This window comes from Trifolium pratense, linkage group LG6 (assembly GCF_020283565.1).
Source record: "Trifolium pratense cultivar HEN17-A07 linkage group LG6, ARS_RC_1.1, whole genome shotgun sequence".
Taxonomy (NCBI): domain Eukaryota; kingdom Viridiplantae; phylum Streptophyta; class Magnoliopsida; order Fabales; family Fabaceae; genus Trifolium; species Trifolium pratense.
In genome coordinates, this window is record NC_060064.1 from 14,284,518 (window position 1) to 14,301,592 (window position 17,075).

Below are 17,075 nucleotides of genomic sequence, written 5' to 3' on the forward strand. Positions count from 1 at the left end.
AGGTACTATAGTGAGGATTAAACTCGAGGGCTCTCAGATTCAAGACCTATTTTTTTATCATTAGATCAAACTTTTAGAGTTTTTTTTTTAATGAAAAATTCTTAGTATGTTAATTGTTATGTTAGTTTTTCATAACCTCAAACTTCTTAACACCTAGCTCAACCAACTCAACCAGTTGAGTTACCCCGATCAAACGTACTCTTCGAGTTGATAAACTAGTAATTTAATAAGGTAGATGATAGTGGATTGAATTAAAAATATTTCAAACAATTGGTGGTTGAATTAACGTATAAATATGTAATGACATAAAAGAATGGTTATATTTCTATATCCCTTTCAATGTAAATGCTAATACAAATGGTTCTATGGTGTAGTGGTTAGCACTCTGGACTTTGAATCCAGCGACCTGGGTTCGACTCCCGGTAGGACCTATTTTTTTATCGTTTCATTTATTAATAATAATAAACATTTATGCGATACAAATATAAATATGTGATGGATACATAAAATTTATTAAATTCAGGATACAATACAATAAAAATACGCAAACATTATGATGAGGGGTGACAACATTTCAATTTTTTTGGAGACATTGTGAAATACTGAAATCCAAAAGGAGATTAAAAGTAAAACATTTGATTTGACTAGCGACAACGTGGTGTGCTTGAAAGTTAATAAATAATGTCATTTTTCGGGGTGTAATAGCTGATTCTGATGGGTTGGTAGATCAAATTAAACTCATTTCGTGGTTTTGGTTCATATGTCGTTCAGGTAGACTTTGCAATTATTTGTATTCCGATTGGAGTGTCAATCTTAATATGTATTCTTAGTATTTAAGGGATTTGCGTTGTATTGTAAGGATTTGAGTACTTCTTGTACCCCTTATTAATACAATTTTTTATTATAAAAAAGGGATTGAATACAACGCCACATTAGAAAGTTCTAAATTTTTTGCTCCTAATCCTTCTTGATCGATCCTTAGGTAAACAAATTTGATGTCACTTAACCCAACACAACCTCTTATCCTCTATATACCACCTCCCCGTAAAAAAATTTCTTTGTATCCTCACTAGTTGTTTTAAAATACAACAAGGTGTCTTCAAAAAGGAAAGAAATAGAGAGGGAGAGGCTCGCCTTAATTAGAGTAATTCTATCATCAAAAGATACTTGGCTACTCCAAGTTCTCAACCTATTAGACATAACATCCACCGTCGATTTTCAAGTCTCTCTTGTTGCAGAATTTGCACCAATCGAAATTCCTAAAAATTTAAATGAAATAATATCTGAACGACACGACATAAAAGATGATATTCAACTTCTAAAAAACTAGCATCAACATTAACATTAATACCATAAAGCATACTCTTTACAAAATATTATCAAATAGTATCATGCTGTTACATTTATGCGACCTTTTAATATTAGTACATACTTAAATTTTATTATATTTTTAATCCTTCATATTTAATAAATTTTAAGTATGGACTACCCCTCCGTCCCAAAATATAAGACCTAGTTGATCACAAACACGTATGTCAATGCACAATTTTGATCACTAATATCTTTACTTGTCTATTTGTAAAAATTATAAAAACTTGATATTTTAAAAATACTCATCAAAACAAATCAAACAAGATCTCATATATTAATATTTACATTTATATGTTATTAGAAAAATACGGTTAAAACAAGATGAATGAATAATATATTTAATCAAAATAACTTTTATATTTTGGGACGAAGGAGTATTTCAGTTGTAACTTTAAAGTTCAGACACTCTGGTATAAGATTTCCAACATATTATTGGTAGAGTAGAAAAGTAAAATAATATAAAGCCCAAGAGATGAGAACAAAATAATAGAGCAATAGTATAATGTGTTTGTTTGTTATAAATGCCAAAATGTTAATGATAGAAGAGATACACTACACACACCTGTCATGATATATACTGGTATTTTTGAAGTTGAAAACATGGGTAGCACATGGGTATAGTACTATAGTAACAGTACAATGAATAAATATCCTTTTATGATCATATTTTAGTTTGATTCTATTGGTCCAATAATACTATTGTCAATGCTGCAAAAAGGAAACATGCACTTTCTAGGGACAATAAGTGTGCTCTTTTCTTTTTACTAATAATAGGTAGACAAATTTGATATCCTTTCATGCGTCTTGTGTTTCCATCTCAGATTTGTTTAATGCAAATCTGTGTGTCTGTGTTTGATTGAGGTATAAATCAATTTCTGCACCCAACAGGTATCCCACTTGCAACAGTGTTCCTTTCTGAGTGTATTTCATGGTTTCTGTTCCAACTCTCCAAATAAACCATCCTTCTTCACTTTATACTTCATTCTTTTTTATTATTTAATTTAGGGCCTAGTTAATTTCATGTCATTAATTTAATTTCTCACACTCATTGCTATTGATCCTTTTTTTATTATTATTTCTTTAACCCCCACATTCTTTTTATTAGACTATGTGCAATGGTTAACCATCTTCAACATTATTTTTTCACTTTTAAACACTCTATATCATTTTATCTTTCTTCCACTTAATCATTTAACACTCATTCAACTTTTACTCTCTCCAATGATTATTATGCGATCAAATAATTGAGTTCAAAGTATTATTGTGATAAAAATCCGCTCAGCCAATCAGATTATAACACGTATCCCATTCAATTCTTTCTCTCTCCGTCCGTCTGCTCCTCACTCTCTCTACCGTGCGTGTACTGCACGCGCCAGTTTTCAGCCACAAAAAGCGCGCCGCGTGTCCCTCTTTGTCAGGTTCAACACAGTTGAAAATTTTCAACTCTTCCCTCCTCCACATCATCTTCAACATACCTCCTCCAATCATTCAACACTCTCAACACCCTATTTAAACCTCTTACACCACAAACACCACTATCTACTTGTTCATCCCTACTCTCATACTTAGCCACCAACACTTTACACCACAAACCATCTTATTCCACCGGAAATCTCCAACACCACTTACCAAGTAAAGATAAATTAAACTCCCTCACTCTACGAACCCCCAAACCTCTTCTCTACAACTCAAGACAAATTTATTCTCACTTAATCCAATTAATTTTCCTAAATTCCTTACTCCCATCCCAAAGAAATGCTTTAAAAATAGACTCAATTAAAAAAATAATACTAGTCGAAACCTTGAAGAAGGAAAGAAAATAAATCGAAATTGAGAACAAAACATATTGAAGCAAAACTAATCGACCTCCCATCGATAAATTACAACTTTTCCATCGAAACAATTTACCTTTATATTTTTCAACCAGAGGGACCCAAAAAGAATGTCTACAAGCATTACCACACATCAGAAGACCCAAATACAAAAATGAAATCTGCCCAATTGAGATTGGATTTTTATAGCAACTGTACAAATAATAATTATGGAGTTGTTAAATCAAGATTTATACATGGATATAGTTGAATTTGAACTTATACCTAGTGGCTCTAGAGTTGTTGCACTTGTCCAATTGCCTTAGAAAATATGTTATATATGTTTCACCCATTAATTATGGATTGTCCTTTTGTTATTTTATTTTAGATCTGGACTCTTGTGTGTAATTATTAAATCTCATCTAATCTAATTAATGGCAAAAAAACAAAACATCACCCATTAAGTTTCCTTGTGCATGTATCCTCCTATCTCACACACCAGCTCAACAATTTAATTTATTCTCTTTACACAAAACAAAAATCCACAAAAGTGAAGAATCTTTTTATATCTCTCCTCTTCATCTCAACTCTTTCCCATGCCCGTACATTTCATCCTTACTATACTCTTCCAAAACTTCTGGTGGCATCGTTTTCAGCCTAATAATATAAAGAGGTGTGTTATTGTAAAAAAGATTAAATTTGTATGATGTACAAGTGAGATAAATATTTTTTTGGTAGTGAGAGTGAGACAAGTATTTTATTATGTAATATAAGATTATTTTTATTATTTGATTAATAAATTTTGTTTTTAGATATAGATTAAAAAAATAGTGATTTTGATGTAAAATAATTTAGAGATTAGTTTTTAGAGATTTTTAGAAAAATTGAATTTACTTTGTGTTTGTTTATTATAATAAAAATCACTTTTTTTAAATAAAACAATCTTTAGTTTGTTTGGATACAATTTATAAAAGTGATTTTTTTAATTACAAATAACTTTCTTATTTTAACATTTTTTTTCTCTCTCCTCTAAAAAAAATCTATTATTTTATAAGCTACTCTTAGTAACTTCTCATTTTTAGCTGTTTTATGATTATTTTTAGCTTCTAATTATTTTAAAAATCTATAACAAACAGATACAAAACAATTAAAAGTGATTATTTTTATAAAAAAGTAATTTTTTTCTAAAATAAACTATAACAAACGGCCTCTAATTAAATAAGATGTGATGTAACTTGTAAGATAATATATTGGTATGTAACGATGTTACTATACAACTAACATGAGCTATTTTTTTTTGGAAAAATCTTACATGAATTATGTAAAACACAAAAAACCACAAAGGGAACCCGTGTTTTTGGGAAATTTGTGTCCATTTAACATTTATTCGTATGTAATATAAATGGATCATATTGCCAACACTTTATTGTAAAGGAAGAATTAGTTCATTTGTTGCTTTTAATTGTGTCAAATTTTTAAGCCATTAGATCCGGTTAGTTGTGAGAGATTTGAATAATATGTATAATGTTATAGGTTCGATCTTCAATAATGATATTGTAAAAAAAAAAATATTGTGTCAAATTTTAAGAAAAAAATATTTGTCTTAAAAATAAAAATAAATTGACGTTTTCAAGCTTCATGTTTTAAATTTTTTTTTCTCTTAATGATACAAGTCATTGGGACTTGAGGGGCTGCTGAATCAAAATATCCCAATTAAGGTGGGGTAGCAATGAAAAAGAAATGCATAAATACAATTTTATAAATACTACCAAATTCTATTACTTTCGCAAATCATTTTTCAAGGGTATTATCCTCTGAAGCACGGACACAGACGGCGATATCACTAATATAAAAAATATATGATATCGACACGGCTATATATTTATAAAGGATATAAATTGAAAATCAAAATATATACATGTAAATCTAAGTTGAGCAAATTATTTCTTAAAAAAAGTTTTAAAACAAGATATGATAGTATCTTACATTTATTTATCTACAATGGAAAAAACAAAAAAAATATTATAATCAAAGTGCAATATCTTCAATCCCTCATCGATCGATATTGATTTAAACCGTTTGATACTTTTTTTGATAACTTCAATTGAACGTACGACAAACTTTTAAAAAAATCGTTGAATTTCAATAGTCTGAATACATAACTACATTTCTTGAATTTTTATAAAAATTTGTGGAGTTGATCTACTCAATGAGATCTTTGAATTCAACGGTTGGATTGAAGAAATATAATGCCGATATCGAGTTATTAAGCGAAGTAAGTCAAAGAAGACTTACTCCTAAAATCAACGGATCCCTCCTCATAAAATAAATACGGGACAAATATTTGTTTAGGTTAATTTAATATTTTTTGTTTGATTGTGGCCTTGTGTTAAAGAATTATACGAGACCTATATTTTTTTTAAAGAACATATATCTCCTAAATATATTAAATAAAAACGAAAAAAAGTATATATATGCAAAATTGGGGAACATAAATCTAATCTAGCGAGACCACACAAAAGTCTAGGACATCTCAAACAATTGAAACAAAGCCAACTTCTAGTTAATGCTAGCAATCATTAATTAGAAGTCTACAATCTAGTGTATGGACCAATCATCAACATGGAACCGATCCAAGAAGCAACAAACTCTCTGCAACGAACAACAACAAGCAAAACATATTTTTTAAGTAAAGCGTTCTAACATCCAATGATAAGGATATTCAACCAATCTGAAAATCCATCCACACAAACTCAAAATGCAAATGAATCGACTGTTAACACAGACCGATTCACGTACCAACAGACCCGTACCAATAGACCCCTACAAAATAACACAACAATCATCAAAGACTTTTTCAAGTCATATAGTTTGAATTCAATTATGAAGGATTGAAAACGGATTTAAGAACATCCCCAATTCAGAAACTACACAACAACAAACGACGACATATCGTGATGTCAAAGGAAAAACTGGAGAGAGATGGGGCGGTCGCGACGTCAACAAAAGCAACAACAACCAAATGAAAACCACGAACAAATCATGAACTACCGCCGAAAACGGAGGCTGCACCGAACTCGTTGAACCAAAATTGGTGTTCTTAAAGAGATGAGAACAAAATGTTGCACAACCCCAACAGGGGTTCAACCACCGGATCAAACGCAACACTACACCACAAAAATGAAATTGAACAACATTCACTCATCATATAATACGAGACCTATCTTAATTATGAAATTTTTACATGGAACTTTTTTTGTAATTTATATGAGGTGCAATTTTTTTAATATAATTTTTCTATATTTTATTTTATTTTATAATAACATTTTCTACCACTCCTATTTTATTCCTATATGTGTGAAACACATTGACTCACAATCTGTATTGTAGCACGAATTTTCTACTAGTTAATTAATACTCTCTCCGTCCCAAATTATAAGGGAAAAAACTCTATTTTTTGTCCCAAATTATAAGGATTTTTCAAGAATGTTCTCTCTCTCTCTCTCTCTCTCTCTCTCTCTCTCTCTCCTCTTTTCTCAATAAACAACAACCAATAAGAATAACTTTTATATTTTCCTATGCAACTTATTACAAGAAAAAGTCACAAAAACATATTTCAAATTATCGTATTTTACTTTTTCTTAATAAGCGTGATTTTTGTTTTTTGCCTTATAATTTACTCTCTCCGTCGCAAAATATAAGCACTACTTTGGCCACTACACGTATGCTAACGCACAATTTTGATCACTAATATATTTAATTCTGTATTAGTAAAAATTATAAAAACTTGATATTTTGAAAATACTCATCAAAACAAATCAAACAAGATCTTATATGCTAATATTTAAATCTATATATTATTAAAAAATATGGTCAAAACAAGATAAGTGAATAGTATCATTTAATCAAAGTAGCTTTTATAAAATGGGACGGAGGTAGTAAAGACTCACGGAGTATACTATATCAATTTCAATTTTCTACTACCATCATTTTGAAACTGAACAAATACTACTTCAACCTTAATTATAAACAAAGAGGAGGGATCCGTTGACTCCAGGAGTAAATATCTATTGACTTACTCCGCTTAATAACTAGATATCGACATTATATTTCTTCAATTCAACCGTTGAATTCAAAGATCTTATTGAGTAGATCAACTCCACAATTTTTTGAATTTGTATAAAAATTTATGGAGTTGATCTACTGACTGAGATATTTGAATTTGTTCTGGGCCGAGCTTAGACGCTCGGAACACAAGTCAACGAGCTTGTGTAGTCGAGACAGCGCCTAACCTCCGGACATACCATAAACGCTCGGGACACCAACGGTTACTTCTCTATGGCTTCTGTAACGTCAAACCACCGGAATGATGAACATTAACTGCACATCAAGGCTCCTTAGCCGTTTTCCGGCAGCCACTTGATGGCCTTAAATGCCATCAAGGGCCTTGGCCCTGCGCTGGGGGCTATATATACGTGAACACATTTCACTTCCAAGGTACGTATATTTTAGCTAAAGAAATCCTTACTACACAACCCCCCTCCGCTTTAACAGGGGCTTCACCGTCATCAACGCTGGTGCGGTCGCACACTTCTGATCAGACACGATCAGAATTCAATGGTTATATTGAAGAAATATAATGCCGTAAAATTTGACTTTTTAGATTCATTGAAAAGTAATGTATCTAGTCTATATTATTGACCAAATACATTACTTTTTAATAAATCTAAAAAGTCAAATTTTACTATATATGAAACCAGATGAATTATTAATAACCAATATATCTAATCTAATTTTTAATATAGGCTTAATTAATAAAATGATCCCTTAAAGACATTTTTGGTTTCATATTGGTCCCTTAAAGAAAAAAAGGTCTAAATAGGTCCCTTAAAGAAAAAAAAGTCTGAATAGGTCCCTTAAAGACATATCCGTTAATCAGTTTGGTCCTGTTTAGACCTCTTTTTAGGGACCAAACTGATTAACGGAGATGTCTTTAAGGGACCTATTCGGACTTTTTTTTCTTTAAGGGACCTATTTGAACCTTTTTTTCTTTAAGGGACCAATCTAAAACCAAAAATATCTTTAAGGGACCATTTTATTAATTAAGCCTTTAATATATTACTAAATACATTAATTAATTATTCAATGAATATAAATTTTGAATCGAAATTGTAGTAAAACCTAAAAAAAAAAAAATGATAGAGATAAGCAAGAAAATCACAATATATAAAAGAAAAAGAAAAGAAAAGAAAGAGAAAAAACAAGATCCACCTCGAACCTCTCTCCACCCTCCCACTACACTCCAATCCAATCACAATCATCCGCCCCCTTCTCTCTCTCTCTCTATCCTCGTTGTCTCCCCCAACTCAATCAAATTCTACAATCAGATTCTCTCTTCACAATTTCATCATCAAATCTCAAAATCTCCACCACCATCACAACCACCATAATCAAATTACTAAAACACCCACTTTCAAAAATTCAATCTTTTCTTCACTCATCACAACCCCAACAATGAGAGAAGACGATTCAAATTGGTTTTCAAGATGGGAAGAACAACTCCCTTCACCTGAAGAACTCATGCCTTTATCACAAACCCTAATCACCCCTGATCTTGCTATAGCTTTTGACATCAGAAACAACATCAACAACAATAATAATAACCCACTTAACAACATTAATCACTCAAACCCACAACAACAACAACAACATCATCAAAATCATCAAAATCAACAACAACAACCTCAACCTTCTTCACTTCCTTCTTCAACCGATTTCGCCGATTCTGGTGAACTTGGTTCTGGTACAGCCGGAGAAGAACCAGCTAGAACACTCAAAAGACCTCGTCTTGTATGGACCCCACAACTCCACAAACGTTTTGTTGATGCAGTGGCACATCTTGGAATCAAAAACGCTGTTCCAAAGACGATAATGCAGCTTATGAGTGTTGATGGTTTAACAAGAGAAAACGTGGCGAGTCACTTGCAAAAGTATAGGCTTTATTTGAAACGCATGCAGGGAATTTCTTCTGGTGGAGGTGGTGGTTCAGGTGGTGGTTCCGGTGGTGGTAATGACCCTGCTACTGATCATTTATTTGCTAGCTCGCCTGTTCCGCCGCATTTTCTTCATCCGGTTGCGAGGCCGAATTCGGATCATTTTATGCCTTTTGTTCCTGTTCCTGCTATTCACCATCAGCAACAAATGGCTGCTGCTGCTGCTGCTCAGTATAACCGGCCGGTTGGACATTTTGGGTCGCCGCCAAATGGACACTTTGAGAATCCTTTCTTGTCTAGACAGCAACAGCATCAACAGCAACATCAAAATCAACATCAGAATCAACATCAGAATCAACATCAGCAGCAGCAGCTTCATAGGATTGGGACACAAATACATCATAGCCCTGTTGGTGGTTATGTGGAGGATATGGAATCAGCTAATGCATCAGGAGGGAGAAAGGTTCTTACTTTGTTTCCAACTGGAGATGATTGAATTTGGGTTATAATTTATATATACAATATAGTGATATGATCTGATCTGATCTGTCTCCTTAGTTGCATTGCATAGCACCTTTAATTGTATTGAGTTGATTAATGTTGAATCATTGGTGGTGTATTTAATCTGTCTGGTCAGGTTCGTCGTTGTTAATTTCTGTTAGAGTCATTGGTAATTTTGGTGTTGGTGTTAATGTTACTAATTGGTTATGGAGTCTATATTGAAGTTAAAGTATTCGGATCTAAAAGCTCCAGCGGTTTTTAAGGTGTCCTTGTAGAAAAGAAAACTGCTTCTGTAATTACCTTGTTCATGACGGTCTATATGTTCTCTGTCGGCTTTTGGTGATCGATATTCATCTTGATGTCACTTTTGGGTGGGAGTATGCTTATGCCTGTTTATGAATCAGTAGTTATCTGTATGGCTTCGTCTATGTTGATTTATCCCATTGATGTATGGGAATTCGGCTGCAGCTCAATGTAATTCGGAGTGTTACGGTTTGAGAAGTTTTGAATTGGTATTCATGGCAGAGTGTCTCTGCAGATGGCAATAAATACCCTCGATAGATACTGGTGGAAGCATATGTGATTGATCGGCACATATGGTTGTGAATTCTTCGACTAAAATTGGGATCCTCTATTGTGAAAGACTTGTCTCATCTGCGTCGTGTCCTATAGAGGTGAGTTGTACATTGTTTGATTCTATACAAGACTTCAGTGCCTGATGTAAGGCGCTTGTTTAAAATTCTAATCTTGCTCCATTGTGGGGTTAATTTCTCTATGCTAGATGAACTTAAGTAAATTAGTTTCTGGGTAAATCCTGCTTAAAAGAACACAATAAGCTCATGTTTACTTAGTTCTGTATTTCTTGTTTGACTAGAATTCCGGATTCCCTCATATTTTTGAGGCATAATAATGTTCCAAGTTCGAACTGTTCAAGTTGACTTTCTTTTATAGTTTTCGATGATAAATCGATGCACTTAAATTGAGACTTTGTTGAAATGCATTACGCAACACGGCATTCTGTTATCTGTATTAGCATCATGTTATTGTGCATCAGAATGTTTATGTTATAGAATTGCCTAATGTAGTTTAGGACCATCATCCTCATTCTCTCAGTCGCTATGATTTTTGCTTATGTGCTTGGAAGTTGGAACTGATCATTTTTACTTACAGTAGTTCAAATTTCAATTAAAATGGTAAAGTAACCCCATAATCATCTAGGATCATGGGTGGATCTTCTCTAGGGCAGGGATGTGCCACGATAATTCTCTAGTTAAGTGCACGGTGAATATTAAGTAAAAGGTAGCGACTTTTACCACTACGGCAAAATGCGAATCTGTTCTTTACATTAAATGTTACTAATACTTATAATAAATATGGCTTCATCTAAAATTTCAGTCAACATCCTCCGCTGTCTAGGATAAACATCACTTATAAGTTGATCTAATCATGTGTTCTTATGAGGCTTCTTGAGTTCAATCTTATTAATTTTGCCTTTCCAGTTTCTAAATGTTTCCCTCTTCTTGAATGCATGAGGAAACATGGCTTTTGGCTTCAACACAATTAGATTATTTTCACCAAAGTTTATAAACAATTGATCCATAAAGTCAACCTGAAAAGTGGTAAAAAGCTTGATTTTTGGAGTGCTTGAAGTTTGATTCCTTCTGTTTTGATACTTGATGTATTAGTTTTGATGGACAATTATTTAGCAGCAACAGCCATTTTTTATCTCCATTTTTTAATGTAAAAAAAAGTATTACCCTGCTAAGGATGTTGCCATCTCTAACTTAACTTCTTTCTTCAATTTTTTAAGCAACTTAGTTTCCTGTGTCATTTACTCTTCTTGAACCACACCTGTTCTGTATACCTTGTATTAATAAATATTGGAATGAATAAATATTCAAACTGGTCCATGTTGAGAAATATAAAAAGAAAACCAATTGAATCATTTCTTGCTCTTCAAATGGACCACGCAACCGCATGTCACACTAGAAGAACCCTATTGAGCCGTTTTTCATTTGCATTACCAAAACAAAATGTTTGTAACAACGCAAAGGGGTCACAAGGCACCACTGAGGTCAAAGCGAACCAATTAAAAATCTTATATCACAATGTATATAGTAATAATAAGGGCATTCTCCAAAAAGATGTGTCTCGCTCTCCACCACATCTGAACACCACACACAATTTGAATTTTCAAATGTACAAAAGATATTTTTGGGACTTGCCAATACTTAAAAAGACAACAATTTAGCTTTATTTAGATAAAAAGTAAACAATTTTTTTTCTCACAAATTAAAAAAAAAAGTGATATATATTTTTTTTGACGAAGTGATATATTTGTAGAACTAAAAACATATTTAAACTATTTTTTAATATGAAAGTGTTTTATTCCTTTGTACTTTTTACATTTTTTGTGTTTCTATTTCTGATAGGAAATAAAGGCACTATAGCTTACTAATTATTTTTGGCTTTAGCCAAGTTAATAGAAAAATGCCATGAGAATTGGCATGGTGTACTTAACTAGTAAAACTATGCTTTTACAGTAACCACTATATTTATTCTATCTAGTTTTCTTAGCGGCTACATTATTGAAATATGTCCTTTTTCTCTTAGCAGCTACAAAACCAATAATAATACTAGGGTCTCATTCATGGCATGTGAAAGTAACTTTATGAAAAATACTTTTCATCTTTTTAGCATAATTACAATCAATTATTTTATTCTTAATTCAATGTCAAAAGTCATTTTCCATAAGAAACTTGAACCACCAACTATCTTCATCTTAGTTAGTCACTAACTTTATGTGCTAAGCATTTTGTCAAAACTAAGATTGATATTTTGTCCACTTAGGACAAATAATCAATTACATCATGTTGCACTAAATTCCAATCAAATATCTAATGCTATATGACAAGACTCGATAATGTAGATATATATAAATGTTCATAAAATTAATCATGATAATTTCATTTCTTTAAGTAAATCATAAAATTCTGACCTCATCATATATAGGGATAAAAAGAAAAGAAGACATATCCTAATATGGAAAATTCTATGGTACATTCCTTAGTTGGAATGTTTTGGTACATTCCAAAACTGGCCAATGAGGATGCAATGTTGACCAACTTTGAATGATATGGTACAACCTTTATGTATGATACTTACCATGGAACTTACCATCTTTTAATATTTCAACTAAGTCCCTTACATATTAAAACTTACACAATTACCCCAATATTATATTTTGTTAATTTTGTAAATTAATTAAAACTAAATTAAAACTAAATTTAAAACTAAAATTAAATAAAAAACAACATGACAAAATAATCGTTGTAATTATTTTTGAATCAAAGTTCATTGTTTTACTTCTTCTGAACTTCATCGTCTTCATCGTCTTCATCACCAACATTGGTTTCGTTTTCCTGAACTTGTTTTCATCCCCAACAAAGTGTAAACAACAACATTAACCTCCAAAACGGTCGCAATTGCTGGACGAACAGACTTTGCTAGTTCATTGTTTTCCTTCACCTGAGTTTGAACGGAACTCCATTCGACGGCGAGTTTGTGAAAGAAGATTGCGTGTGCAGTTGCTAAGGTAAATACGAAACAGTAATAGTTATTAAGAATTAATTTGATTTCAATTTGGGAATTAGGGTTTATGCAGAAAATCAGTTTGATTTCGTTTGGGAGTTAGGGTTCATGCTGAAATTGAATTGCAGTTTTATTTGTAATTAGTTATTAAGAATTAATTTTGATTTTCAATTTGGGAATTAGCTTTAATTTGTTTTCTGTATAAAATTAGTTGTGTGAGTATAAATTTGATTTTCAGTTGTGTTAGTTACCTTTCATTTTGTTTAGGAATTTTGGTGGTATTGTTATTGATGGTGACAATTGTTGTGTTTTAGGTTCACAACAATGGTAAAATTTGATGAATCTCTAGATGTTGATTCTAATGAAGTTAGTTCAACTGATAGTCATACATCTGATGATGAGAATTCCAGCTATTCGGCATCCAGTGGGCATGATAGGTCAGATGATGGCGATGATCATGGTGACCACCATGATGATGGTGATGATGATGATGATGATGATGATGGCAATGACCATGATTTTGCTGATGAAGCATCTATAGGTGAAAGAGCGGTACGTATTAATTCTATGACTGCTGATGAAATTCGTGGTATGGATTTTGGTAGTGTTGACGAAGCTTATGAATTTTATTATCAATACGGTAAATGTAAAGGTTTTTCCGTTAGGAAAAGTGATGATAAGAAAAAAATAGGGCCTGATGGTAGTAAAATAATAACAAACAAGCTTTTTGTATGCAGTAGACAAGGTTTACGAGATAAGAGACACATATCTAGGTTAGATAGGAAAAGAGAGCACCGACGTTTGACACGTACGAAATGCACGGCTAGGTTTCGTGTGACATACAAAGCCGATAAGGGTAGATTTGTAGTGTCTGTGTTTGAAGAGACTCATAACCATGAATTAACATCAGCTAGGTTTGTGCACTTACACCCGGTTTATCGTAAGATTAGCGAAGCAGATAGAGCTCAGGTTGATGGTATGCAGTCACGTGGAATTAGAACTTGTCATATTATGGGGTACATGGTTGCTCAGAAGGGTGGATATGGTGGTGTTGGGTTTACGAAGAAAGATCTTTATAATTATTTTGATAAAAAAATGCGTGATATTGTTAAAGATGGTGATGTTGCCGCATCGCTACATTATCTTAATGCAAAGTCAGCTACTGATCCCATGCTCTATGCTGAATATGCTGCTGACACTAGCAATGGACGGATGAAGTCTCTTTTTTGGGCTGATGGGACCAGTAGATCTGACTACTTCTGTTTTGGAGATGTGGTTGCATTTGACACAACATACAAGAGGAACAAATACAACCTCCCGCTGGTTATATTTTCAGGTTGTAACCACCATTCCCAAACAATAATTTTTGGCGCTGCGTTGGTATCAGATGAAACCACGGAGACGTATAAGTGGGTGTTGAATTGTTTTTTGGAGTGTATGGAAAATAAACGCCCAAAAGCTGTGGTGACAGATGGAGATGGGGCTATGAGGGAGGCTATAAAAGAGGTTTTCCCCGATTCGACTCATCGGTTATGTGCCTGGCATTTGAATAAGAATGCAGGTGAGAATGTGAAGAATTCAGGTTTTCTGAAGGGATTTAAAAAAGCCATGTTCTCAAATTTTTCAAAGGATGATTTTGAAGAGTATTGGTCAGAGATGATTAAAGAAAATGGAGTTGAAGGACATCCGTGGGTTATCAAAACCTACGAGAACAAGTTACTATGGGCAACTGCATACCTGCGGGATAAGTTTTTTGGACGTATAAGAACTACGTCCCAATGTGAAGCAATCAATGCAATAATAAAGAGTTATGTAAGAAAGAAAGGATGCATCTTTGAATTTATGCAAAATTTTGAGCAGGCTCTAAGAGGCTACAGAAACAATGAACTTGTTGAAGATTTTAAGTCAAAGTTTTCAGAACCTGTGTTGACAACTCAACTACGTTTGATTGAGAGCAATGCCGCTAAAATCTATACAGCGGAGATTTTCAAAGAAGTGAAAGAAGAAATTATGAAGGCCGGTGAATTGATTGTTAAGCATAAAAAGGAAATTGGAGATACAAAGTTTTATACTTTGACTAAATATTGTCGGGATGCGTATGAAAGAACAGTTGTTTACGATGGTGATACATTCCAATGTTCGTGCAGGTTGTTTGATTCTCGTGGACTTCCTTGTTCTCATATTTTTCATGTGATGAAGGAAGAACATGTTGATCACATTCCTAGCACTTTGGTATTGTCGCGATGGACCAAGGATGCTAAAATTGATTATTTGAACATGGTGGATGTTAATGATCCAGTTGATTCCGATGTGATTGAGCTTGCCCGTTTTGGTGCATATTGTTCTGTTCTGACATCATTTTGCAAAGAAGCTTCTAAAAAGAATGGTGTGTATGGTGACATTATGGATGACCTCATGAATTTAAAAAAAAAATATTGCAGTGTTGAGGATCCTATTGGAACACAAAAGTCAGTTGTTGGTGATCCTATCCCGGTTCAGAGTAAAGGTGCTCCAAAGAAAAAAAAGAATGACGCAAAAGCTCTCAGGCATTGTACTCATTGCAAGAGTACAACTCATAATGCGAGGACTTGTTCGGTAATTTTAATAATTCTTGATTGTTTATCTTTCGAATCATATAATATGTTTTATTAATTATATTGTTTTATATTTGTAGTAAAATTTCTTTTTTATTGTTATAAACAGGATAAAAAGAGAAAAAAAAGTTGCAACGCTGAAAGTAGTGTGCAAGACATAAATTCAGAGCTACCGGTTGACGTTGGTGAAAGTAGTGTGCGACAGAAAAAGAAGAAATGTGCAGAGCAACCGAAAGACCTTTGCGAAAGTAGTGTGGCACCAAAAAAGAAGAAATGTTCAGAGCTACCGAAAGACCTTTGTGAAAGTATTGTGCAAAAGAGAAATAAATGTTCGGTGCAATTGAAAGAGCGTGGCGCTAATGTGTCAACACCAACACATATTGATGTTACTAGTGCGACCGGGCAATTCACTCCGATGTATGGATTTCAACATATGATTCCTATGTTACATCCGGTTATGCAACAGATGCACGTACCATCTGGACAACATGTTCCACCTGCACAACATGTAACTTCTGTACCACATGTACCACCTCTATACCAACTGTATGGAATGAATGTTGGTGCAAATTCAACTTCGTGTTATGGTCTGTTACAACAGGTGATGAAATCTGCTGATGGTAAACAATGAGGTTTTGTTTTATATATTAAATGTGTTGGATGTACTATGTGATCGAATTTGAGATTTGGGCTGTAATGTTTATGATATTTTGAAACTAAGTTTTTTGTTTTTAATGTACATTTACATTGAGATTTGGAAAGAATTGAACTAGAAATTATTTTTTTTAAGGTATTGTTAAATTGTGATTGAATTTTGGGACATAATGTTTGTTAATACTATTACTGAAACCATTTGTTAAAGAGAAAAAAAAAAAAAAAAGAGAGCAAGGCATATGTTGAAGCAGGCTATCTAAGTATTTGTGTTATTTATGTTTTGATGCGCGAAAGAATAACAAATTAATTGATTTGGTGCAGTGGTTAGGGCGTTTAACATGGAAAGACCTGGCAGGAGTTCGAATCCTGTTGGTGTCTTTTTTCACATTATTATTTCCAATTTTATGTTTTAATTATTTCATTTTGAATGATTTGTAAAGTTGTAGTTAATTTGATATTTAAATTTATTTTATATTAATAGACATATATCGGTGACTTTTAAATTTTAAATGAGTAATTATTTATTATTCAAAATTTAACTCGTACTAAACTTCGGTTAT

At 32.8% G+C, this 17,075-nt stretch overlaps 2 protein-coding genes and 1 non-coding gene across 3 annotated transcripts; all 3 read left to right on the forward strand.

The window, feature by feature from the left end:
- Nucleotides 1–359: 359 nt before the first annotated feature.
- On the forward strand, nt 360–431 carry TRNAQ-UUG. The gene has a single exon. It is a non-coding gene; the product is annotated as a tRNA-Gln (tRNA).
- Nucleotides 432–8,425: 7,994 nt separating this feature from the next.
- LOC123888262 (transcription factor MYBC1) lies at nt 8,426–10,609 on the forward strand. Its single transcript, XM_045937263.1, has one exon. The coding sequence runs from the start codon at nt 8,697–8,699 to the stop codon at nt 9,669–9,671; it is 975 nt and encodes a 324-aa protein (XP_045793219.1). The 5' UTR covers nt 8,426–8,696; the 3' UTR covers nt 9,672–10,609.
- A 2,582-nt stretch (nt 10,610–13,191) lies between these two features.
- On the forward strand, nt 13,192–16,596 carry LOC123888263 (protein FAR1-RELATED SEQUENCE 5-like). Its single transcript, XM_045937264.1, has 3 exons — nt 13,192–13,271; nt 13,582–15,862; nt 15,971–16,596. The coding sequence occupies exons 2-3, from the start codon at nt 13,592–13,594 to the stop codon at nt 16,490–16,492; spliced, it is 2,793 nt and encodes a 930-aa protein (XP_045793220.1). The 5' UTR covers nt 13,192–13,271; nt 13,582–13,591; the 3' UTR covers nt 16,493–16,596.
- Nucleotides 16,597–17,075: the final 479 nt, after the last annotated feature.

Bases quoted from the DNA above. Each gene is read 5' to 3' on its own strand.
- LOC123888262 (XM_045937263.1), top strand. From the start codon at position 8,697: ATGAGAGAAGACGATTCAAATTGGTTTTCAAGATGGGAAGAACAACTC.
- LOC123888263 (XM_045937264.1), top strand. From the start codon at position 13,592: ATGGTAAAATTTGATGAATCTCTAGATGTTGATTCTAATGAAGTTAGT. The intron at 15,863-15,970 runs GTAATTTTAATA...TGTTATAAACAG, and splicing joins ATAATGCGAGGACTTGTTCG to GATAAAAAGAGAAAAAAAAG.